Consider the following 27744-nt stretch of genomic DNA (forward strand, 5'->3'; position numbering starts at 1 on the left):
TTAAAATTTTTTGATTAAGCCAGGTGTGGTGGCTCATGCCTTTAATCCCAGTACTCGGGAGGCAGAAGTAGATCACATGAATTCGATGCCACCCTGAGACTACATAGTGAATTACAGGTCAGCCTGGCCTAGAGACTTGAGACCCTACCTGGAAGCCCCCCCCCCCCAAAAAAAAATTATTTTTTGATTACACTAACATTTTGCATGTATCATTAGACAAAATGAAGTTATAATTAATTTTCTCTTTGAAAAATATATCTAGTAGAAGTTTAAAATTGACATTTGTAGCTGTACTATATTTCTGTTGGCCAGTAACATTCTTTTCTAATATTTTCTTCACTGTTTTTTTTGTTGTTTTGTTTTTCTAGGTAGGGTCTCACTTTAGCCTAGACTGACCTGGAATTTACTATGTAGTCCCAAGGTGGCCTCGAACTCACAGTGATCCTCGTACCCTCGGCCTCCTGAGTGTTTAGATTAAAGGCGTGTGACACCACAACTGGCTTCACTGGTTTTTTAAATCTTGTATGTGTGTATCAATGTGTGAGTGCTGGCTCACATGTGGCATGGAATACCTGTGGAGGTGAGAGGACAACTTCACATGTCAGTCATGCCTTTCAGCTTGTTTGAGTCAGGGGTTCTTTATTTCCTGCTGCTTTTGCTAGGCTTCCTGGTCTGTGAGCATCCCGTTTATTTCTCCTGTCTTTACTTGCCATCTCACTGTAGGCCTGCTAGGATCACAGACAGGCACGTCTAGCTTCTACATGGGTATTTGGGTTCCCATGCTTGTGCTGCCTGCATTTGATCCAAGGAGTCATCTCCCCAGCCCTTTCCTTTTTGCCTAAAGATTCCATTTTCAATAAATATATTACTAACTGCCTTTGTTAAAAATTTGGAATAATGTCATCATTTTGAGTAATATTAATTTAATATACACTTATTTTTAATTATATTTTATTTATTTGAGAGAAGAAATGGAATATTTTTTAATTATGTTTACAAGCAGAGAGCATGGGAGAGGGAGAATAGGCATGTCAGGGCCTCTTTTCACTGTAAATGAATTCCAGATGCCTGTTCTACTTTGTGCATCTGGTTTTATGTGGGTGCTGGGGAATCAAACCCTGGCTGTCAGACTTTATAAGCCATTTCTCCAGCCCGATTTAAGAGAGATTTATGAAGAGCCTGCTATAGGAGATGGTCATGGTGGCTAATGCCTATAATTCTAGGAGAAATGGAAGTAGGAGGGTGCTGAAATAGCATGGAATAAGATGCCATGCTCTGAAAGGAAATGGCTTAGCAGTGAAAGACTCTTGCTTGGAAATTCTGCTGGCTGGGGTTCAATTCCCCAGTACCCTTGTGAAGCCGATGGTTCACGGATCTGACATTTGTTTGTGGTAGCATATGGACCTAGCATGCTAACAGTGTGTGTGTGTGTGTGTGTTTCCCTCTGTCTCTCTTGCACCTAGGTGGGGTTTTTTGTTGTTGTTTATTTGTTTGTTTGTTTGTTTTAAGATACTGAGGTGGGGAAGACATTTAATAGTCTGGTGAGTAGCCTGGCTGGAAGTGATCCTATGCCCCTTCAACATAAGTTTCACAATTAAGTCTCAGTTTTCCTCCCCTTTGATGGGACAGGATGGGAAGAGAGGGATTGATGTTTCCCTTTCAGGTAGAGCAGACTGGAGTGGGTATATCTATCATTTACAATTAAATAAAAGCTCCCAAGTTATCCCCCCCAGAAGACTTTTCAATAAATTTTTGTAGAAAGCCATGTCACTTGTCACTTCTTTATTTTCTTATTTGATCTTATATATGACATAGCTGACCATGTGTACTTTCTGTACTTTAAAACACTTGATTCCATTTACTGCTGGGTTTTGTTCTTTTCTCACTGATGATAATTTTTTTCTTTTATAGACAGTCTCCTCTTGTAGCTTCTTTAATTTTGTTTAAATACATGTTATTGAATACCCTGACTTGTTCCTGGGCTCCTTCTCCTATTTGTTTTTACCTTCTCCCTAGGTAAACTCATTTAGTCCCCTGGCTTTAAATGGTACTTGTATGCAATGATACCTCCAAATAATACCTGTAATTATGACCACTCATTTGAACTCTAGACTTGTTTGTGTAGCTGCCTCCACCTGGGTGGCTAAGTACTTTAAGCTTAGTACATACCATGCAACACTTTTTCCACTCCTTCAATGTTTTGTTTCCGAAGTCTGCCCCATTTTTTTTTTTTTAATGTACCATTGGCCACTCATTTGTTCATGTCAGAAAAGTGTTATGGTGATCATCAAAACTTTCTTTGAAATATTTTCTGAATTAGTTTTCTTCATTTCTATTACTGCCTCACTAGTGCAAGCTACCAGTTTGGTTAGTATTATCTCAGTATCTGCCTCACTGCTTCCAAATTTGCTCCATGACACAACAGTAATGCATTATTTTAAGTCAATCAAGCCGGGCATGGTGGTGCACGCCTTTAATCCCAGCACTTGGGTGGCAGAGGTAGGAGGATCACCTTGAGTTAGAGGCCACCCTGAGGCTACATAGTGAATTCCAGGTCAGCCTGAGCTAGAGTGAGACCCTACCTGGGGGGTGGGGGGGTCAATCAAATTAAGTTATTCCCTCATAACTCTAGTGGCTTTTCATTGGCTTCTGTCTAAAATATGATGTTTTTGTTTCACACACACACCAAATTTATTCCTGCTGTAAAGCTTTGTAGTACCTTTTTCACTTGAAATGCACCTATCTTGAATTCTTTTTTTTATGATATAATTTTTTATTTTAATTTTGTTTTATTTATTTGTAAGAGAGAAAGAGGCAGAGGAGGGGGGAATATAGGCTCCAGGGTTTTCAGCCACTGTACATGAACTCCATACACATGTGACACCTTGTACATCTGGCTTACATGGGTCCTGGGGAATTGAACCTGGGTCCTTTGGCTTCACAGGCAAATGCCTTACCCACTAAGCCATCTCTCCTATCTTGAATTCTTATTAGCTTTTATTATTACTGCTTCAGATCTTAGAGCAGAGGTCATCACAAGAGAGGCCTGCTTTTTTCTACACATCTACATTTACCCCTGCTTCAATGTAAATATGCAATATAATTTTCATAAATGCACAAATACCTTACTTACTGGATATTGTATTTATTCTGTAGCTGTCTTTTACTTGAGCGTAAGCTTTATGAGGTTAGAAATCTTACTGGTCACATTCACTGCTGTCTTTCTAGTACTTACAATAAATAGTGTCTTGTCATGTGTTCCTCATGTTTAGCTGAATTGGTGACTGTTTGGTTTTAGTTTTATGTGAATATAAATGAAATGGATGTGAAAATTGTGGCTTCTGACAAAAATAGACATTATTTCTTTGATTTAGTGTTGGCCATTTTCTACCCTAAGAAAAAGTCAACTGGCATAATTTATGCATTTTAATTTTATTTTTACAAGATGAAGTACTCTTTTAGCTATCATTCACAAGTGATTTTTAATATTTTTATTTTTATTTATTTATTTGAGAGAGAAAAATAAGCAGTTAGAGAAAGAGATACAGAGAGAGAGACAGAGGGAGGGAGAGAATGTATGCATCAGGGCTTCCAGCCACTGCAAATGAACTCCAGATGTGTGTGTGCCCCCTTGTACATCTGGCTTACATGAGTCCTGAGGGAGGGATTGAACTTGGGTCCTTTGGCTTTGCAGGCAAGCACTTTAATTGCTAAGCTATCTTTCCAGCCTAAGTGGTTTCTTTCTAAATAAGATGTGTGGTTGGATAGTCCTCATATGCCAGATGGAAACTATATTGCTTTATTTTCAGCCACAGTTTCTTACTGCCTTTTCAAAATTGGCTTCTGAAATACTAGATACATACTTAAGTGCTATGAAAAAATTGTTATTAAACATAGTACTGTTTGTAGAACTAAAGGAGATTATCGTTAGATGAGTTTATAGGATTACTCTGTGTTTTATGCTTTTCATATTAACATTCCATATATTCTTTCTTTTTAGTCAGTTGTCTATTTTGAATGTAACTGAAGCAATAGTCAAGAATATGTTATGCATTGCCTTTTCTTATGAATAGATGTTAAAGTATGGAATATACTTAACATTTTAAAAACATCTTCTAATTTGGCGTATTTCAATGATTTTGTTTAACTTTGAACCTCTCTTGCATTCTTGAAATAAATCCTTGGTTGTTCCATTTTATCCCTTTTAATATTGCTGTAGTTGTACATTAATTTTTAAAATAGTAATTAAATAAGAATTGTTTCCACTTATAACTATATAAATTCTGAAACATACTTTAAAAAATCATGACCCAAGGTGTTCATGGTAGTATATGCCTTGTAATATCAATATTGAAAAGGTAGAGGAAAGAGGATCAGGAGTAACTACCTTATTGAATAAGTTTCATATTCACAAAATAGCAAGCACTGTCACTGAGTCAGAAGTTGTGGACTGCTGCCCCTGTAATGCATTACCCATAATCCCCATGGGGTTGACCTGATCCCCAATGAGGAAGGCTTTTTCAGAAAAAGGGCAGGGAGGAGGGAAAGGATGGTATCAACGTGTGGTGTTTACATACAAAATAGTCCATATCTAATAATAAAAACAAATAAAAATAAAAGAGAAGTTGCTTGGTGGTTTTTAGAATTAACACCAAGACGACAGTTTCTGGAGTGTATTAATCCACGGAGAAAATTGTAAAAGATGAAGTACTCAAAACCTGATAATGTGAAATGTAGTAGGCCATGAAAATGATAACTATAGATTTTATTTGAAATACAGTACCAACTATTCATTTACTAGCAGATGCTCATTGAGTACTTGCCAAGTTGGAAATACTTTTTTTTTTTTTTTTTCCCTGTTGAAGATACAGTAGTTAGTAGTAGTAGTTAGTAGAGCAGAAGCCTCTCTGGAGCTTATACATGCTAGTAATAAATATAGCTCATATAATATGAAGGTAGCCAAAAACAGTAGTTTAGAATGTTCAATTGGAAAATATTATGTGCTATATATTTAAATAATTGGAATTTATTTACTTGCATATTATACTAAAATTATAATTAACAGTTCAGCCTTTTAAAAAAATTATTTTGTTCATTTTTTATTTATTTATTTGAGAGTGACAGCGAGAGAGAGAAGGAGACAGAGAGAGAAAGATTGAGAATGGGCACTACAGGGCTTCCAGCCACTGCAAACGAACTCCAGATGCGTGTGCCCCCTTGTGCATCTGGCTAATGTGGGTCCTGGGGAACCGAGCCTGGAATCGGGGTCCTTAGGCTTCACAGGCAAGCGCTTAACCACTAAGCCGTCTCTCCAGCCTCAGTTCAGCCTTTTTATTTAAAAGGGAAATGCTTGTTTACATGGGTTTCTTTTTGCTTGCAAACTACAGACTTCAGGTAGGATTTTTTTTTTTAAAGATAAATATGGGAATAGGCTATAAAAAGGACTCATGGAAATCACAAAGCAGGGATTGTGATATGGTTGAGACTTCCAGAATCTAGAGCCTAAAAGCCTTCATAGTCAATGTGGTTTGATTCAGGTGACCTCCATAAACCTAGGTGTTCTGAATGCTAGGTTCCCAGCTGATGGAGATTTGAGAATTAATGCCTCCTATAGGCAGTGTATGGTTGGGGGAGGGCTTATGGGTATTTAAACCAGTGTCCCCTTGCCAGTGTTTGGCACATTCTCCTGTTGCTATTGTCCACCGTATGTTGGCCATGGGGTGATGTCCACCCTCTGCTCATGCAATCATTTTCCCCTGTCATCATTTTTCCCCTCAAGTTTGTAAGCTAAAATAAACCTTTTTTTCCCCAAAGCTGCTCTTGGTCTGGTGATTTCTACCAGCAATGCGAACCTGACTGCAACAGTAAAGTTGGTACTGAGGAGTGGGGTTGGTGCTAGACATCTAACTGTGTGACTTTGTCCTTTTGGAGCTGGTTTTCAAGAGGAATTTGAAAGGATTTGAAACCTTGGCCTAAGAAATGCCTTGTAGTGCTGTAAGTACAGATTGATGGACTTTTCTGGTCAGAGTTGAAAGACCTGAATGCAGTAAGAACTATGGACTGTGAGGTGTGGCCTGTGAGGGTGAGAAAGAGCTTTGCCTGGACTGGGCTAGAAGCAGTTTGTGTGAGAGGCTTGTTGTTATGCCTGTGTCCTGAGAACTTGTGCAGGGTTGCATTGCATAGAAATGGACCATGGGTTTCAGTGGAGACCCAGTGGAGATGCTGGGATCACAAGGTTGCTGCTAAGGAGAGCTGCTGGTCCCAGATGAAATTTTCCAGGACTGTGAGTAGCCTAGCTAGAGGGGCAGTATTGGAACTCCAGAGACTTGCTGCTGCTTAGATTATCGGACTTGGAGATTTGTCACTGACTAGTTGTTGACTTGGAGCTATAAAGAATTTGATGTTTGCCTTGCTTAAATCTGTATTGGTTGAATATATCTTTGCTGTGCTCAATGTCATCTTTTACAATGTGAATGTTTATTCTGTGCTATTATGGGCTCTTGGGGGATTTTTTGGTATTATGGCTCATTAAAAGACCTTAGATTATGGGAATGTTTGATCATTAGGATTGATAAAAACTATGGGGACTTTTAAAGTTGGATGAATGCATTGCATTTTTTTTATCATGTTTGGATATCAGTTTATGGGGGTCAGGGGTGGAATGTGGTGGTTTGATTCAGGTGTCCCCCATAAACTTAAATGTTCTGAATGCTAGGTTCCCAGCTGATGGAGATTTGGGAATTAATGCCTCCTGGAGGCAGTGTATTATTGGGTGGGCCTATTTATAGCCAGTGTCCCCTTGCCAGTGTTTAGCACACTGTCCTGTTGCTATTATCACCTTATGTTGGCCATGGGGTAATGTCCACCCTCTTCTGCTCATGCCATCTTTCCCCCCTGCCGCCATGGAGCTTCCCCTCAAGTCTGTAAGCCAAAATAAACCCTTTCCCCCCAAAAGGTGCTCTTGGTTGGGTGATTTCTGCCAGCAATGCGCAAATGTTACTAAACAGTTACTGTGATAGTATATAGTTGTTTGTTTATTTATTTGCTTATTTATTTGAGAGAGAAAGAGAGTCAGTATGGGTGTACCTGGATCTCCAGCCACTGCAAATGAACTCCAGAGACATTCATCCCTTTGTACATCTGGCTTTACATGGGTACTGAGGAATTGAACCCAGGCCATTATGCTTTCCAAGAAGTCACCTTAACTGCTCAGCCATCTCTCCAGCCTGCAATTGTTTTCTTTTTTTTGCAGTATAGGAAATTGAATCCAGGGTCCCACAAATACTAGAGAAACACTATGCCCACCAGGTGTGCTCCCAGCCCAGAACTGTGCAGCTTTAATTGCAGTTATGAATATGAAGTTCACAGTCAGAATGAAGAATAAAAGCTTAGACATTATTGGGATAATGTTGGAAATTAGTAGGCAAAGGAAATCTTGGGTTCCATTCACATTTTCAGGAATATCAAAAAAATGTTTCTCCTGGGATAAGTATAAGCATAATTTTTTTCTTGGTGTTTGATCATTTATTTTTATATAACTTATTTTTAGGTTGCCAGTAATTATCTGCAAGAATCGCCATGACCCCAGCTCTGAAGGAGGCAACAACAAAGGGTATCTGCTTTTCATCTTTCCATCCAAGTACCATGGAATCTGACAAGATGCTGTGCATGGAAAGTCCAAGAACTGTAGATGAAAAGCTAAAGGGAGGGGACACTTTCTCTCAGATTCTGGGATTTCCAACTCCTGAACCTGCTCTTAATGCTAATTTTGTGAATTTAAAACATTTTGCCTCTCCTCAGGCTTCAAAACATTTTCAGACAGTTCTTTTAATGAGTTCTAATTCTACATTAAATAAATATAATGATAATTATAAACAAAAGAAATTAGGAGAGTCCCACTGCAGTAAGCTAAAAAACATACTATGTAATGGCAGCAACATTCAGCTACGTAAAATCTGCCATTCTCATTCTGAGAATGAATTCATCAAAAAGGAACTCTCAGGTACTACAAGCCAGTGCATGAAAGATATACAAATTGTTTTGGATTCAAATGTAACCAAAGACAGTAGTGTTGATAAAATACATCTACAAAGCTGCAAATGGTACCAGAAAAATGCACTTTTGGACAAAGTTACTGATACTGAGATTAAAAAGGGTTTATTACATTGTAATCAAAAAAACATTGGACCAGTCCATTCAAATGTGCCTGTTGTTTCCTCAGTTACTGAAAAAGAGGAAGAAGTGAATGCTCGTTTACTTCACTGTGTAAGCAAACAAAAAATTTTACTTAGCCAGGCTAGAAGAACTCAGAAACACTTGCAAATGCTCCTGGCAAAACATGTTGTTAAGCACTATGGTCAGCAAATGAAATTTTCTATGAAACATCAGTTGCCAACAATGAAGATCTTTCATGAACCTGCCACAGTTTTGGACCTTAGTTTACTTGGACACACTGAAATTAAGCCAGATGTCAATGTATTGACTTCAGAAAATAAGTTGTGGGCTGATACGAAAAATGGTTTTGCTCAGTGTACAGCTGAAGAAATCCAAAGATTTGCACTGTCTGCTACAGGGCTGTTGTCTCATGTCGAAGAGGGTCTGGACTCTGATGCAACTGATAGCAGTTCTGATGACGATTTGGATGAATATGCCATTAGAAAAAATGTGACAGTGTAAGTGCAAAATTACTATCAGACCCTTTTCTGTCCTTTTCTAGTAATAGTTGTCTAGGTTTCAAGATATGATAAGGAGGTAGGTTTCTAAAATTTTAATTCCGTAGCTTTAAGCTCTAAAACTTTGAATTGTAAACATTTTATTTGTTAAGCTATTGTATGAATCAGGTATACCAAATATTAGCTTCAGGATATTTTATAGATAGGCTGTTCCATGGATCTTCAAGTCTGTCATATGAAATGGTATAGTATTTCACCTATACTCATCCTCCTGTGTACTCTGTATAATCTCTAGATTAATTGTTATAATACAGTGTAAGTTCCATGTAAACAGTAGTTACACTTTGTTGTTTAGGGAATAATGACAAGATAAATCATGCATAGTCAATACCAATGCAGTTTTTTTTTTTTTTTTCCCCGAGGTAGGGTCTCACTCTAGCTCAAGCTGACCTGGAATTCACTATGTAGTCTCAGGGTGGCCTAGAACTCACAGCGATCCTCCTATCTCTGCCTCCCGAGTGCTGGGATTAAAGGTGTGTGCCATCACGCCCTGCTTGATGCAGTTGTATGTAGCTGTTGAGAGCTCAGTAGTTCCAGTTGATTCACTGAATTTGCAGGTATGGAACCTGTGGATATGGAAGACTGTCTGTACTGTCTAGGAACAATGCACACATTGGGATAATAATAATTATTTAATATAAACTGATTTGTTTTGAGACAGCATCTCTGATGACTCAGGCTGACGTCAAACTTGCTGTGTAGCTGAGGATCCTTTTGAACTCATGATCCTCTTGTCACTGCCTCACAAGTGCTGGAATTAGTGGTTTGTGCCACCAGTCTCAGCCTGTGATCAACTTCTTAGTTTTCAAAAGCCTATTTATTTATTTATTTGACAGAGAAAAAGGCAGATAGAGAATGGGGGTGCCAGGGCCTTCAACCATGGCAGACAAACTCCAGATGCATATGCCACCTTTTGCATCTGGCATATGTGGATCCTTTGGAATTGAACCTGGGTCCTTTGGCTTTGCAGGCAGACACCTTAACCACTAAGTCGTGTTTCTAGCCCCAAAGCCTAATTTTTAAAATGTATTTTTATTTATTTCTTTGTAAGGAAAGAAAGATAGAATGGGCATACCAGGGCCTCCAGCCACTGCAAATGGACTTGTGATACATGCATTTTGTATATCTGGCAAAAGGCCTACTTTTACATTCATTGTATTTGTTACTTTTAATTCTGCCACCATCTCAGTAGGTTTTGGCCATATTAATGTAACTGAAAATGATAATATCAGCTGTACAATACACATTGAATACTTACTGTGTGCTACACATTAGAGATTTAGTTGTAGACAACATATTGACAGTGTCTGCCTTCTTGGACATTTGCTTGAGACAGGTGTCTATATAATATGCAGAGAAGAATGTTTTTTATTATCCCACCATAATAACACTCCAGAATAGCTCTGAAAGAAGTTTCAGAGATGATGTTCAATGTATATATGCTGTTTAATAATCACTAGCTTTGTGTAGCTACTGAGCTCTTGAAATTTAGCCAGTGAGACTGAAAACTGAAATTTAAATTTTATTTATTTTGACTTAGCCCAGTACAGAATAGTCTTGAATCTAGCTTTCAGGGAGATGATGTTGCACATGTTACTGGTACACATTGTTTTAGTTTCCTTATTACTAAATAAGATACCTGACAAAAAAATCAGTTGAAGGGAGGAAGAGTTATGTCACCTTACAGCACCAGGTTATAGTCCATTAAGACAGTAAGGCATGGGGGCCGGAGCTTGAAGCAGTGTGAAGTAGGCCCACCGTGAGGAAGTAGAGAATGGTGAATGATGCTGCTCAGGCAGTATGATTGTTTTTGTGTAGTCCAGGACCCCAGCCCTGTTAAGGTGGATCTTCTCACTTCAACTTCATCAAGATAATCCCTTACAAACCAGAGGTGGTGGCACACACCTTCAATCTCAGCACTCTGGGAGGGAGAGGCAGAGGTAAGAGGATTGCTGAGAGTTTGAGGCCACCCTGAGGCTACATAGTGAATTCCAGGTCAGCCTGAACTAGAGTGAGACCCTACCTTGAAAAAAAAAGAAAAGATAATCCATCACAGGTGATTTTAGGTCATGTCAAGTTGACAGTATAAACTATCACATTACTGGATGTAAATGTGCATTTGTATAGAAGTCTATCGTCTTTTAACTTCCTCAGAAATGTAGACTCATAAAATTAGAAGCAAAGTATTAATTTTATGAACTAAGACTAGCGTATTAACTTTTATAATGAGTAGAATTTAAAGCAAGGTGAGTATTTCGGTTTCCTGGTGTTCTGGTATCACTGTTAGCTAAGATTTGCTTGAATGTGGAGCTGTGCTATTTATTGAGCAGATATTTTTCTGACTGGATATTTTTATAAGTAAGTTTTTTTAATTTTTAAAATTTATTTGTAAGCAGACACAGAGATGAAAGGGAGATAATGGGTGCCCAACGAACCTTAGATACATGTACCACTTTGCACATCTTGGTTTATGGGTACTGGGGAACCTGGGTCATTAGGCTTTGCAGGCAAGTAACCTACCCACTGATTGGCATTTTGCTAGTTATTTGCATAGATCACAGGTAGTTGTTCTGCTCATTTCACTTGTGTTAGTATGATTAAGTATATAGCCTCTGACTAAAAGGCCAAATAAATCAGAAAAGCCAGGTTTTGCCTGGCTGTATGACTTTAAAGTCTTTTCAACTTTTTTTTTGCGGGGGGGGGTTGTTTTCCAAGGTAGGGTCTCATTCAAACTCAGGCTGACCTGGAATTCACTATGGAGTCTCAGGGTGGCCTTGAACTCATGGTGATCCTCCTACCTCTGGCTCTTGAGTACTGGAATTAAAGGCGTGTGCTACCACGTCCAGCTATGCCATTGACTCTTAGGGCTACTAGAATTATTAGGGAGCAGTGTTGTGAAAGATATTCAGAAATTTACCGATTTTTTTGATTTAAAATACTTTTGTGGTGGCTAGAGAAATGTCTTAGCTGTTCAGAGTACTTCTGTGCAAGCATGAGGGCCTAAGGAGACCTGAGAAACTGAGTTCCACCCTCAGGACCCACAGAACAGATGGGTATGGCCATGAATATCTGAGACCCCAGTCCTGCGGGGAGCAGAGGCAGGAGAATTGCTGGACTCACAAAAACTTGGGCAGGCTTAAGGAACACTGAGAGACTGGCTCAAGTAAGAATGAACAGTGATGTAGGGACACCTGATGTTCCTCTAAGGCCACTTCAGGCCAGTGCATAGGGTACCACATAGGCACATAAGCATGCATATACCACATTCACATTACACAAGAATATGCAAAAATAATGTGTGTGATGTACATGCCTGTGGGTGTTTGTATGCATGTGTGGATATCACCTGTGTGGGCATGGATGTCTTCCTTAATTGCTTTCCTCTGTATTTGCTGAGGAGAGGTCTCTCACTTGAATCTAGTCCTTGCCGATTCAGCTGAGTCTAACTAGCCAGTTTGTCCCCTTGCCTCCAAATACTGGGATTACAGGTGTTCCACTACACACACAAAACTTTAAGTGGGTGCTTGGGATCCCAACAGCTAGGTTTATTTCTTTTAAGATAGAAAAAGAAGTAATAAAATTTTATACTACTAAACTATTAGACTTAAGATGGTTTTTATTTAGTATTTTTATTTTCTGTCATTGTTCTAAACATTTAATCTGTCATTTAATTTTTTAATAATTCTTCAATTCTTTAGTTTTTTTTAATATTATTTATTTATTTGAGAGAGAGAGAGAATGGGCACACCAGGGCCTATGGCCGCTGCAAACAAACTCCAGACACATGTGCCATCATGTGCATCTGATTTAAGTGGGTTCTGGGGAATTAAATCTGGCTCCTTAGGCTTTTCAGGCAAGCACCTTAACTGCTAAGTCATCTCTCCACTTCAAAGCTTAAAAAAATTTTTTTTTTATTTATTAGAGAGAGAGAGAGAGAATATGGGTACACCAGGGCAAATAAACACCAGATGTATATACCACCTTGTGCATCTGTGGTTTAAATGAGTACTGGAAAATTGAATCCTTTAAGTTTGCAGGCAAGTGCCTTAACCCCTAAGTCATTCCTCCAGCCCTATCTTTTAATTTTTAAAATTACAGCATTATTTTGTTTTATATGCTTTATGTACTATACCTGTTAATCATAGTAACTTGTGACTAAGGGTAGAAACACATTTTATACTTATTATTAATTTCTTATACTAAGCCATATAATTATTGATCAGAATTTTAAGATTTATGTTTAGTAATTGAGTTTAGTGAGAGAGTATTAAGTTTGGAGTTTTGTAGTTAAAACATTCATAAAGGGAGAAGCCCAAACTTTCAGTGTTTTATACCAAGTGTCAAACTATATTTGCTGCTTGTGAAGTCTATAGGTTTATGGAAGAAAACTGAAATAAAGCTGCCTAGAAAAACTGGGTCTTAGGGCTAGGGAGATTGCTCAGTGGTTAAAGGAGCTCGTTCACAAAGCTTTCTGGCCTAGGTTTAACTCCCTAGAATGCACATAAAAAAGACACAAAAAGTGGCATCCATCTGGTATTTCTTTGCAGTAGCAAGAGACGCTGGCACACACTCATATACATACACGTGCACACATATACACACAGGCACAAATAATGATTAAATAGAAAAAAGGAAATCTGGGTCTTAGTTTGAGAGATTTGTGTTTCATACTTTCTTTTCCTTGCAACCAACTGGAGGGGCTTTGAGGATACCATATGTTTGGATAAAATAATTGTAAAAATTAGTAGCTTTCAAACCTTTAAATTATTAATCATTTAATATTATGATGGTTTGGTTATTAAAGCCCATATGTAGATTTTGAGAAATTAAATATACCTCAAGATCAAACTCATTAGACTTACTTAATCTGTGTAACCTTGAATTATTCATATTATTTTATAATTGTTTAGGTTTTTATTGTTTGCTTTTGGCATTAGAAAATGAAATATTCAATATTTCTTTTGGGGTGGCGGAAGAGGTTGAGATAAGGTCGCCCTGTGAATCCCAGTCTGGCTTCTGCCTTGCTATCTCCCTTCTTCAGTTTCCATGAGTGGGTCTATCAGTGTTTAAAAATAACTTTGTTTTGAGAAGCTAGTGTATATTAAAAGTAAAAACAGAATTGATTTCTTTTAGAAAGGATGACAGGGTTTATAGGCTTGAGATCCAGGTATTTTGTAGGTTTGTAATATGAATGAGTTTTTTTTTACCTTAATATTTTATTCTTAGAACAAGTAAAGGAGCTCAGATTCTGGAAATGATTGTATTATAATCATGGCTACTGTGATACTAGCAAGGTTACTTTTAGCCTTTCTGAACAGATTCCACTTTTTTGGGTCTGCCTTAAATTTGAGACATAGATGAATATTAAAATACATGATAAGGAATTGATATGTTAACCAATAAAGAATATTATTACCAAGCAATTTATTAATGAGAAGACTGATGTATTCTATTGTTAGGAGAAACTTGGGCCTATGTAAAGTACCTGGCTTCAGTGATAGCCATTTGAAAGGTAGTGAATTAGCATAGGGTAGTTTTTCACCAGTTCCTGTAAGTTACTGATTACAGGTGGCTATTAGTACTGTTCTTTTTTTTTTTTTTTAAATATACTGGACAGTTTATTATAGTACATAATTTTTTTAATTTTTATTTATTTTTTTTTATTAGTTTTCTTTGCAGTCAATACAGGCAATTTGGTACCATTGTTTAGGCTCATCCATGACCTACCCCCTCCCAATGGTCCCTCCTTGTTGATGTAAATGGGTCGTGCATTGTGTAGTTAGCCCACAGTTATGGGTAAAATAAATGTCTCTGCATATCATGACCCAACATGTGACTCTGACATTCTTTCCACCCCCTGTTCTGCAAAATTTCCCTGAGCCATGTTGAGTTCATTTTTGGTCTGCTTCAGTGCTGAGGTGTTGGGGGCCTCTGAGGCTCTGGCTCTCTGATTTGGTAGGAGTTCATTTTTCTCTGTGTTGGTCTCCTTCCCCTTTGTGCTGGTATCCAGTTCATCAGGAAAACAGCACCCTTGCTTTTTTCGCCAATTGTCCTTAGTTTCAGCCGGGCCCCTTTTGAGGTATGATGGGGCAGCTCTCTCCTTAGGATCTGCATCCATCTGAAAAAGAGAAGCAGATTCTCCAACAGAGAGTAAGTTAGCACCCGGAAAATTGAGATAACACTCACTTTTTTAATAGAGAGTTTAATAGGTGTAGGCTGTCTTGTACCCCATGATTGATGGTAGCTTGATATTGGAGAGTGGGCTTATGTTTAGATATGGTTCTAACTTGTTTCCCAACTCCAGCTATGGGTCCCATACCACTGAGGGGATAAGTTAGCCAAATCAGGAGCAGTCGGTTCCCCACCATGGCTGTGTGCCACTATTGCACTTGTGTGGGCATCACAACAGGTTATTTGTTGCTGTAGGTTAGACTATGAGTTGCTTGGACAGATATGGTCATTTCCCCCAGTCGCCCAGGTAGCACCTTCTGGCACTAGACATGCTGACTCTCTGGGGATTGACTCTCTCCTGGCTTCCAGCCATGCCGTTCCATTTTACGTTTCACCTGCATATGGAGTCTTCAGCAATAGGGTCTTACACTGACCTTTGGTGGGTCATCAAGTACTCTAACAGAAGCCTGTCATTCTTTTAGGAAATCTTGTAGGTTTCTCTGACCAAAAGCTCATTGTGGATGATAGCCCCATGCTGGTAGTGGGGGTTATAGGTCAGTGCACACTAAGAAAATGAGGAAAAAAATAACTAATATACAAGAGTTGGGTGGGGAGAGAGGAAGGGAGGGAAGATGTAGAAGATTTAGGTTAGACTTGATCCTACCCTCTCCAGTGTCTTGTGGTTCAGGTGTTTCCTGTAAGGGTCTAGTGAAGGTTCAGCCATTTGGTCTGCCTTTTAGAAAGTAGAATTTTATGGTACCATTGCCATTTGGGTCCAGATTAATGTTTCCCACCCCTTCAATGCCCTCCTAGTGTCTAGTCCATGAGATGCTTGCTGGGTATGTAAGGTATCTTGGGTAGATTCAGATTAGGTGTAGATGAGTGAGACTATGTGGCGATTTTTGTTCTGTGATTGGGTAAGTTCACTGAGAATGACCTGTTCCAGGTTCAACCATTTTTCCTCAAATTTCATTGTGTCATTTTTTCTTACTGCTGCATAGAATTCCATTGTGTAGATATACCACATCTTAGTTATCCATTCTTCTAGTGATGGACATCTGGGTTGATTCTAGCTCTTAGCTATTACGAATTGAGCTGCTACAAACATGGTTGAGCAAATCTCTCTGACCTGTGGTTTGAAGGTTTTAGGGTAGATGCCCAGTAAGGGTATAAGTGGGTCTGTTGGTATCTCTATAGTCAGCTTTTTCGGGATTCTCCATACTGCTTTCCAAAGTGGTTGTACCATCCTACATTCCCACCAACAGTGGATGAGTGTTCCTGCTTCTCCACATCCTCGCCAGCATTTATTTTCATTTGATTTTTTTGATGTTTGCTATCCTTATTGGGGTAAGGTGGAATCTCATAGTTGTTTTAATTTGCATTTCTCTGATGATTAGGGAGGATGAACATTTTCTTAAGTATGTGTTTGCCATTTGTATTTCTTCCTCTGTGAACTGCCTGTTCATCTCTTTGCCCCATTTTGTGAGTGGGGTGTTTGACTTCTTATTGTTTAGATTTTTGAGTTCTTTGTAGAGATTAGGCCTCTATCAGTTGGATAACCTGCAAATATTTTCTCCCATTCTGTGAGTAATCTATTGGCTTTGCTTATTATATGCTTGTCTGTAAAGAAACTATTCAGCTTCATATGATCCCATTGGTTGAGTGACTGTTTAAGATCATGAGCCACTGGGATTTTTGGAGGAAAGGTCTCACTCTAGCCCAGGCTGACCTGGAATTCACTATGGAGTCTCAAGGTGGCCTCGAACTCATGGTAGTCCTACTTCTGCCTCCTGAGTGCTGGGATTAAAGGCATGTGCCACCACATCCGGCTTAGTACTGTTCATTTTTCTGATACTTCCATTCTGCTCTTTTGTGTGGCAATTTAGTCTTGAGGAACAACAGAAAAAAGTCTATGGTCAAAGAAATGTAGATGTTAGCACTTGGAAGTCAGTCCTGTGTGTACATGTGAAGGGAATTATGTGTGTAACTGGCAACAGTCTACTACAGTCACTTCCCAACTGGCAGTAAACTTTTCAATCATAACACTTCTCATTGATAATTAATATCATTTATTTTTTTCTAGTATGCTAATTGTGGGAACTCAGGTTTTGACAAAAGTGCGTGTTTTCTGTTTTGATTGAGAATTTTGATATATGAACATACTGTAATTTGATCATAATACCTTCCTATTACCTTCTTTTGTTAACTTTTCCCACTCACGTTCTACTAAACCCCCTTCCCTTTTCAGTTAGTCTCTCTTCTATTTTGTCCTCCTCCATTTTCTTTTTCTTCCTCTGCCAAAATGTTAATGGACTCAATATTGTATAGATCATGTGCATGTAATCATATCCAGTTAGGTCATAAATGCACCTGTCAGTCCTGAGGATAGGGCCCCTGCATTTTCCTCCCACCATGTAGTTCTTAGATTCTTCCCACCCCCTCTTCAGCAGTGTTTCTTGAGTATTGTAGAATGTGATAGAGATGTCTCATTTTGTGCTCAGATGAGTTTTGAATCTCCTCAGTATACAGCATCTTCAAAGAGAAGTTTCTCTGGCCAGTGGTAAGAGCAATACTGTTCTTTCCACCACCTCTTCTGCACTCTACTCTGAGCCCTGGTGGGTGTAATAGAGATGGCTCATCCAGTGCTTAGCACTCCATTGTCACCACTTCTTATTACTTTGATGAGACTTGGGTCTGCCTTTCTAAGAGTCACTGCCATCTTCAATAGCAGGGGCAGCTTCACTACAAAGGCATTCTCTCTAAGATTGTAGAAGAGAAAGAAATATGGCTCTGTTTTTTTTTTTTTTTTTTCTTTTCCAGGAAGCCTGCCAGTATCTTTTAAGTTATATTACTTACTCAACTACTGGGGGAAAATGATTTCATTTTCCCAAATCTGTCTTCATATATATTAAAGTTTTCTTTGTTGTAATCCACCTCCTTAGGAGGACAAATTAGAATAAAGCATATGGGCACATATGTATGATAGTCCCATAATGAAACCCATTACATTGTATGCTAACCTAAATAATTAATAAAAACTTCTCCTTTGAATTTTTATTTAGATATATGAATTGGCAGGCTTGATGCAAAATTCTTTTAACAGGTTTAGGCCTTCAACTAGAAAGAAAGAATTGTTAGAGCTGCTGTGCATTTCCACATTGGAAACAGAAAAGAGCAAAGTAACTGCTGTAGTTCCACAGAAGTGAATGCTAAAGGTTTGTTTCTATTTTCCTGTTTCACCAGTAGATAGGAAAAGAGAGAAAATTAAACTGAAAAGCTAAGGGACTAGTATTTTCCACCAAGGAACATGAGAAAAGTAGGAGTAGGAACTCAGTGTCAAATTGAAAGGATAAAGAGAATGGTAACAGGCTGTGAATTGCAAACAGGAATACCTTTGCATTTGAATAATGTAGTTAACACATTATTTTCATATGCATGAGTTTTTATTCTCTATACTTGGGTTTTTTTTTGTTTGTTTTTCGAGGTATGGTCTCACTCTGGCCCAAGCTGACCTGGAATTCACTCTGTAGTCTCAGGGTGGCCTCAAACTCATGGTGATCCTCCTATCTCTGCCTCCTGAGTGCTGGGATTAAAGGTGTGTGCCACCATGCCCAGCTTCTTTATACTTGTTATAGATGAGAGAAAAATTTGATTTTATGTGTTGTATTTTACTTGTAGGGTAAACAAACACTGAGTGAAAAAAAAACTCTAGTGCTGGGAAGATGGCTTAACATTTAGGGTGTTTGTCTGCAAAGCCTAAGGACTCATGTTTGACTCTCCAGGTCCCATATAAGCCAGATGCACAAGGTGATGAAAATGTGCAAGGCCATACATGTGCACAAGGTGGCACACATATCTGGAGTTTAATTGCAGTGGCTGGATGCCCTGGCATGCCAGTTCATTCTCTCCCTCTCTCATTATTAAAAAAAAAAAAAAAAAAGGAGGCCAGTCTGCTGGGCTTGCCTCAAAAAGAAAAAAATTCTAGAGAATTTGCAGTTACATGAACATTTTCCATTTTGTGGGAAGAAAAATAGAAATTAAGGACATAACTTTAAAATTCTATTTGTGAAATGTAGCAGCTAGAAGAGGATATTTTATATTGTGACATGGGGATATCTTTCAGGAAAAGTAGTATTTGAACTAAAACAAGCACATTTATTTTTAAAATAGGCGTTTATTTCTCAAGTAATGTCATGACTCTATCTTTACTGGATTTACTCAACTTTGTAAAGTTTGTGAACTGCACACCTGGAATTTGAGCAACTCCCAAGTTTTGTGGTTTTTTTTTTTTTTTTTTTTTTTTGAGGTAGAGTTTCACTCTAGTCCAGGTTGACCTAGAATTCCACTGTGTCATCTCAGGGTGGCCTCGAACTCACTGTGATCCTCCTACATTTGCCTCCCGAGTGCTGGGATTAAAAGTGTGTACCACCATGCTGGGCTTAACTCCCAAGTTTTTAAACTACATTACTTTAAGACTTTAGCTGGAAGTTGACTAAACTATTTTCAACATCCCATTCTTCAAAACAGCATAACCCCCCACCCAAAGTAAAAACCAGCATAAAATATATTTTGTTTTAATTACTGTGAGTTTCAGGCCAGCCTGAACCCTACTTCAAACAACCCTCCAAAAGGGCAAAGTTGAAGGTTTTGTTTTTAAATATATTTTATTTTTATTTATTTGACAGGGAGGAAGAGGGAGAAAGTGAGAGAGGGAGAAGGGGGAAGAGAATGGGCGCACCAGGGCCTCTAGGCACTACAAACGAACTCCAGATGCAGGTGCCCCCTTGTGCTGGCTAACGTGGGTCCTGGGGAATTGAACCTGGGTCCTTTGGCTTTGTAGGCAAATGCCTTAACCACTAAGCCATCCCTCCATCCTTGAAGTTTTACATTAAGAAAAAAGTCACATTGCGTGTGTATGTATAAATTTCTTTAAATATCACTCTGAATGAGTCCTTTTCTCCAACACATCTGATGATAACGAAATAAAGTAATTACTTTGATTTTCTTGATTCTCATAGGATGGAAGGACATGGAGAAACATTGTCTCATATAGAAAGCTATAGGTGACTACAGTATAAGCAATTTATGTTGAGATTGCTGTGTAGCATTTGTCACTTGAAAGTCTGTTTTGCAGTTTGTTTTAAATTTTATTTATTTATTTATTTATTTATTTATTTATGTGAGAAAGAGAAAGAAAGAAAAGGCACACTGCAAATGAACTCCAGACACATGTGCTACTGTGTCCATCTGGCTTTGTAAGCATGTACTTCTTATAGCCAAATCATCTCCCCAGTCCTCTCTTCGGTTACAAAATAAATGAAATAGAGGAAGCCCTGGTATGCCTATTCTCTCTATTAAATAAATATTCAAAAAGAAGAATCTAAAATGTTCATAGAATGAACAAGATAGCAATTACATTCTATGTGGGGAATATAGAATAATGAAGCTACTTCAAATTGGTTATGCAAGTTGTAATATTATTTCTTGGTATGAAATGATCACCCTTGTTTTTCAAGTTTTGACAAGATAGCACAGCTTGGGAGAGTGATATCAGCAAGATATAGAGAAGGAGATACCAGCTTTTATCCTTTCCTATGAATAAGAAATCCTCAGCTATTTACCAATAAGAAGAGCCTTGGGAGGGCTTAAGTGCACAAATAAGCACTAGTAAAACAAACAAACAAACAAACAAACAAAAAACAAAACAAAACAAAAATCCCCACTAGTAACACAGAGTAAAAGGGAACATAAACATCTGAAAAGAGCTGGAAATAAAACACAGGCAGAGGCTACCAGTATTAATCATGTAGTAACCACCACTGTGGTCAGTAATGGTCTGCTTTACAGACAATAGCACCATCTTTTGCCACTAGAATTATTAACAGCCATCACCCCTGAAAACTCTGGAGAGGTAACTACTCCCAAGAAGAAGGAGCTGCGGTACTGTACAAAGATTAGATCCACCTCCTCTCTAGCACCACAGCCTGCCTTTGTGTATGCTCTGTCTGTGTCCATATTTTAGGCCCTAGCCCTATAGCTGGGGTGATACACAAAGCACTGTTTGTTGCCTTAAACACAAGAGCCACCACTGCTACAGGCTAGCCTTAATCTGAGCCTTAGAGTTGGTATCACTGTGAACCCTGCTGCTGCACACATCTTTGCTGCCGTGGTGGGATCATTCGCACCACTCACCACAGCCTATTAGGCCACTTCCCATACCCCAGAGCCTCTGTGTCTCCTTAAGTGGTTATACTAGAGAAATCAGCACTAGTGCTACTATAATAGTCCGTGCCCCAGACTTGGGAGCACAGGATGTATGTGCTGTGAATCCTGACTGCTGCCACAGTGGGTCTGTGACCCCAAACACTATGGCTATTGTAGCACTGCTTACAATACTTCCCCAGAGTCTATCTACCTTCTTCACTGCTGTAGACATGGACTACAGGGCGCTAATAGGGGTTCCTGTGCCCTAGGCATGGGTCATACCCCAGAATCTGAAAGCATGCAGTGTCCCTCTGGAACACACTCATGACCCATCCCCAGATCTGTGAGCAGTACATGAATGATATACTTCATGCATCATTACCACCACTGCTGCCCAAGTCCTTGCAAGCTAGCTGTAGTTCTAGGTGGATTTCTTAAGCCATGACTTCCTAGATGTAAAAAGAGACTAAAAAGACCAACATTCAGAACCCTAAATCCCACCAGTCCTGGCAGCTGCAGTGGACACTCATAGCTTCAGATGCTGACGACCCTGCAGTCTGCCAGTGCTGTCCTCAGGTAACAGCTTCATAGAGATTACACTCTTACGCCCTTACTATGCCAGAGCTATTGCACCCTGCCTTACTGGCAACCTTGCGTCCAGTGACACCAATTTGTAAAGAGTGGAAGTCATAATTTCTTCAAGTATGTAAACATTGATATGAAGCAACAACATGGAAAAGCAAGGAAACACTATCCCGTAAGAGGAGCACAATATTTTTTTTAGTAACTGGCCTGAAAGGATAAAAGTTCATGAATTAATTGTCTGACAAAAGTTCAAAATAGTTGTAGGGAAGCTCAGCAAACCATAAGAGAACATAGATGGCAAAATCAAGAAAACTATACAAGCAGGCAGTACAGGAGAGAGACTAGAACAACCAAACATCTCTGGAGTTGAGAGAGTCAGTGAAAGAAATGAAAAATGCACCCGAGAGTATCAAGAGTAGATGATCAAGTAGAAAAAGGAAACTTTGAACTTAAAGACAGGTTTTTTGGAAATAACCTGTACAGGAGAAACAGAAAGAAAGCTATACAAATTATGTTCAGTAGGGCTAACATTCATTGTTTACATTGAGGGATTACAGGAGAATAGGAAGAAAGGAGCAAAACAAAAAAAAATTATATCTGGGAATATGTATGTATGGATGAATATATGTCAAGGTACAGGAAGTTCAAGGATTTCCAGTCATTTGCAATAGAACAATACCAAGTTCACAAATCACTGACAGACTGTTGAATATAGCAAGCGAAGGTTCTCACATAGAAGGTAACTCCCAGGAGACTATCATCAAATTTCCCAGAAACTGCAGCCTGGAAGAGTGTGAAATGTTATATTCAAGGTGCTCAAAGAAAATAAATCTGCAGCCAGGAATACTTTACCCTGTAAAGCTGTCCTCAGAAATGAAGGAGAGACAAACAAGCTAGAGAGTTCATCACCACCACCAGACCTGCTTTATAAGCATTTATAGAAGTTCTTCAAGCTGATTATCTTAAAAAGGCAATTAGTAACAACAAAACCTGAAATTTTAAATGTTGTGGTGAAGGTGAGTAAATAGTCAGACTATCCAAATTCTAAAGCAGTGATTTGTTAATCATATTTTTAGTATGATGGGGAAAAGAACTTGATGGCAGTATCAGTTTGCTATAAGCTAAATAATATGAAAAATATCAATCATGATATCAAAAACAAAATGGAAGGGGAATAAAAGGATAGAATTTTTATGCAATTGAAGTTTGTTTTGGCTTAGATATTTGTTGTGTTCTCCAAAGAATACATGTGTTCATGTGTTAGAAGCTTGGTTTCCAATATGTCAATGTAAAACATGATGTGAGCTTGAAGAGGTGGGGTCTACAAGGAGGTCATTGGGATGCTGCCCTCAGATTAAGGTAGTTCTCTTGAGCCTTTGGATGGTTCTTGTAAGAGGGTTACTACAAAACAGCAACAGTAGTTCCCTAGATTTCTCTGAGTCTTGTTTCACCATATACTCTCTCCTTTAGTGTCTCCAACAATCAGGCATGATGTGGTGATATAGCCTGGAGTTCTTCACCAGAGACCAATCTCAAGTGTTTGCCAACCTTGGACATTCAATTTCTAAAACTATCAGTTAAATAAACCTGTTTTCTTTACAGAGTACCAAGCCTCATATATTTCATTACAGGAATGGCAATTATAGTTGCTACTACATTAAAAGAAACTCATGATTGTGCCTTTTTTACATGTCTTATGATTACCACAAAGCAAAAAAAAAAAAAAAAAAAAAAGTAAATATACAAAAGGTAAATTGAAGTATAATGCTCCAGAAAATCATTAAGTCTTGAAGAAAGGAACAAATAACATATATTTTTAAAATATTTATTTATTTGAGGTACAGAGAAAGGCATAGAGAGAGACTAAGATCTAGATCTAGAATGAATGCTCCAGGGCCTCTCTCCACTGAAATGAACTCCAGTTTTCTTGGGCCACCTTGTGCATCTGGATTACATGGGTACTGTCAAATTGAACCTAGGTCCTTAGGCTTTGCAGGCAAGTGCCTTAACTACTAAGCCATCTCACCCACCCAGAATGTAATTTTTAAAACTGGGGGAGCAGTACAACTGGCAGTAATAAATCCACATCTGCCTGCCTCTAGGTAATAGAATATTTTGAAGGTAAGGAGATTCTCCAGTATAAAAAAAAAAAAAAAAAAAAAAAAAATCTGAGCTATGTGTTTTAAGAGATTTTAGCTTTAAAGGTACCTATAGAGAAAAAGTGTCGAGAACAAACAAAATATGTTCCATACATATGAAAACTGGAAGAGAATATGGGTTGCTTATATCAGAGGAAAAAAAGACTTTAATTAAGGTCAAAAAGTGCAAGAACAAAACAACAAAAAAGGCAATTACATGTTGGTAAATGGCTCAGTTTATCAAGAGATTATATGTAAACATGTACTCAACACTGAAGTATTCAAATATAAAAGGGAAAAGATCAAACTGTCTCCCTATAGAACAAGCTGTTCTACAATTTGCTTGTAGCTAGCTCAGGCATTGAGTTCAATATCTTCCTATACCTCCCAAGAGCTGGGCTGTAAGGAGTGTAGTATACTACAACACCTGCCTTATAAAACAAATGTTGATACATCTGGACAGAGAAAGTCAGATGGCACCCAAGCCTGATCCCATAATATAAAACTAATAGACAATTTCAATACTTCACTTTCAATCATGTATAAACAGATTATTAAAAGGAAACATTAAAATTGAGCAACTTTCCCAAATGTACCTGAGAAACAAACATATATAGAACATTCCATCCAACAGCAGCAAATATGCACTTTTTTTTTTTTTTAAAGAACAGGCAGTTTCCATCCGGAGTCAACCAGTGTCGTTTTTGCATGTGAGGCGAACATGATAACAGCTACACTACAGAAACCTGTGTGATAAATCAATATTTTTTTGAAGCACACATAGAACATATTCCAGAATACAACATCATATATTAAGCGACAAAACAAATCCTAAGGTTGAAATTGTACCAGGGATCTTTTCACCAAAAATGCAATGAAATTAAATGAGTAATGGGAAAAATTTTGGAAAATTATATTGAAATTAAACATCACTCTCCTGAAAGCCAGTGGAACAATGAGTGAGTGAAATTTTAAAATATATTGAGGCACATTAAAAAAATGGTAAACAACATGCCCAAACTTCTAGGCTACAGCAAAAGCAGGTTTTTTTTTTTGTTTTTGTTTTTGTTTTTTTAAATATTTATTTGTGACAGAGAAAAAGAGAGAATGAACACACCAGGGCCTCCAACCACTACAAACAAAAATCCAGACACACACTACTTTGGCTTTTGTGGGTACTGTAAAATTGATCCTGGGCTTTAGGCTTTGCAGACAAGTGCCTTAACTGCTAAGCCATCTCTCTAGTCCCCAAAGCAGTTCTAAAGAAGGAAGTTTTTAGAAGTAAATGTCTACATTACATAAAGAAGCAGTCTTGGAAATATTTGACAAGGAGTTTAAAAAAGACCAAACTAAGCCCAAACTTTGTACAAAGGAGGAAACATCAACACAGAACTAAGTTATAATAGAGATCAAGAAAGCAACTCTAAAGATCAATAGGGGTTTTTTTTTGGGCAGGGGGAGAGAAAAGCAAAATTGTTAAGTCTTTAATTATACTAAAGCAAAAGACTCCAAAATCAGAAATGATTAGAACTGTTACTATGTTACTATGTTACTATTCTAGCAAACTGGGTAAACTAGGTTAATTCGTAGACATATACAACCCGTCAGTGAATCATGAAGAAATATAGAAAACTTGAGCCAACCAATAAGTAACAATATAAATGCCATCAGAAGGTCAGATCCCAATGGCCTCATTGTTGGTTCTGTTAAACATTTAAAGGACTAATCAAACTTTTTCAAAAATTAACTAAAGAGGACTGCTTCCTTCCTCTTCATGAGATCATTACTATCCAAAGAGAAAACCCAAATAAAGACATTGAAAGAGGGAGAGAAAAAAAGTAACAGACCAGTACTTCTGATGAACATTTATCTAGCAAACTGAATCCAATAGTCATGATCATGCACTGTGATCTTGTGGAATGTCATAACTGTTAAACATCTCCAAGTTAGAAAGTGTTTTACCATGTCAACAGCATAAGGACAAAGGCTACATGATCACCTTAATAAGTGCAGGACAAAACAAAAAAAAACAAAAAAAAACCCAAAAAAGACCATTAGCTGAGCATGGTAGCTCATGCCTTTAATCTCAGCACTTGGGTGGCAAGGAGGGGGGTCACTGAGTTCAAGGCCACCCTGTGGTTACATAATGAATTCCAGGTCAGGCTGGGTTAGAGCAAGACCCTGCCTTGAAAAACCAAAAGAAAAAAAAAAAAACTTTTAAAGTTTTGTGCACATGAAAAGCTCACAGCTAATATTTTCCTCTTCTTCTTCTTCTTCTTTTTTTTTTTTTTTGTTTTATTGTTTTTCGAGGTAGGGTCTTACTGTGGTCCAGGCTGACCTGGAATTAACGCTGTCATCTCAGGGTGGCCTTGAACTCATGGCAATCCTCCTACCTCTGCCTCAAGTGCTGGGATTAAAGGCGTGTGCCACCACTCCCAGCTAGCTAATATTTTCTTTAACGATAGAAGAAAGCTTTTTCTGTAAGGAACAAGACATAGATACCCTTCATCTTAATTTCTTCAGGATGCTATAAGAAATCAGATGGGAGAAATTAGATACAGAGTCTTTAATTGCTTATAGTTCTGGAGGCTAGAACGTCTCAGATCAAGTAATCAACAGATTCTGTTACTGCAGATGTCTTGTTCTGTGCTTTATAGAGGATGTCTGGTTGTTCAGGTGGTGGGAGCCTTGAACAAACTTCTACAGGTCTTTTGTAAGGAAACTAACTGTGTTATGAAAGCAGGCCCTAACCCCCAGTCACTTCCCAGTGGACTCACTTCATGCCACAATATTGGATTTTGGTTTCAGCATGGGGACTAGAAGAGGACAGGTAGTCTGCATCTCCTCTTTCCAGTCCCTGGATAGAGTTTTCAGGCAAGAAAGACACAAATGGAAAAAGATTACTCTGCTTTCAAATGATGCAACTCCATCAGAATCATAATCAGAAATAAATCTCTCTAGATACAAAGTCAATATGTGAAAATCAGTAGTGTTTCCATAAACACTAAATTATATGAAACTATAATCAATAAAAGTATCTTCATTGCAGCATCCAAACAAATAGAATACTTAGAATTAAGTAGAATAAAAGTGTTCAAGTTATATATACTAGAAACTACAAAAACTGACAGACATAAATACATGGAAGGATACTTTAGATTATGCAGGGCATCAAAGCAAATGCCCATAATGTCAACCTTCACTCTAGAGGCTGAAGTAGGAGTTGGAGTCCAGCTTCAGTTGCATAATGACCTTGCCTTAAAAAAGTTGTCATAAAGTTAAAACAGTATGATGCTGACAGTAAAAACAGATATATATGTGTGTATCTGTGGGAGAGAATAGCCTAGAAATAACTATGCATTTACGGTCATTTTGTCTTTGAGAGGATACCAAAAATATGCAAATGGGAAGCAGTAGTCAAATACATGCTGGGAAAATTTGGATATCTATATGCAAGTTAATGAAATTATTTTTTATGCTAATGTATATCCCCAAATCAATCCAAAATAGATTAAAACAAACAAGACATGAAAGAACAAAATTCTAGAAGAAAGCAGGAAAAGCTTGCTTAAAAGCCTTGGCAAAGTCTCCCTGCCCCCTTCCCTTGAACCATAGGCAACAAAAGCAAAAATAGGCAAATGGGTCCATAAAACTAAAAGACTGCATAGCAAAAGAAAGTGAAAAGAGCTCACAGGATGGAGAAAATATTTGTGAACCATACATCTGATAAGAGGTTAATGACCAAAATTAATATGCAAGCCATGTAAACCAGTAACAAAATAGCCTAATTAAAAATGGTCAAAGGACCAAAATAGACTTTTCTCCAAAAAGACATATGAATTACCAACAGATACTTTAAAAAACAATTCACTCAATACCACTAATTAGAAAAATCCTAACTGATATGTGAAGAT

The 27744-nt window shown here is 38.1% G+C and overlaps 1 protein-coding gene across 8 annotated transcripts in view; it reads left to right on the top strand.

The window, feature by feature from the left end:
- Kansl1l (KAT8 regulatory NSL complex subunit 1 like) overlaps positions 1-27744 on the top strand; it is a 115468-nt gene that overhangs the window by 8565 nt on the left and 79159 nt on the right. For all 8 annotated transcript variants that reach the window (XM_045147647.1, XM_045147646.1, XM_045147650.1 and 5 more), the window contains one exon: positions 7550-8672. In XM_045147647.1, the coding sequence (XP_045003582.1) occupies positions 7579-8672 (1094 nt within the window). In that variant the 5' untranslated portion in view covers positions 7550-7578. Of the gene's footprint in view, positions 1-7549; positions 8673-27744 lie in introns of those variants that run through there.

This window comes from Jaculus jaculus, chromosome 4 (assembly GCF_020740685.1).
Source record: "Jaculus jaculus isolate mJacJac1 chromosome 4, mJacJac1.mat.Y.cur, whole genome shotgun sequence".
NCBI lineage: Eukaryota > Metazoa > Chordata > Mammalia > Rodentia > Dipodidae > Jaculus > Jaculus jaculus.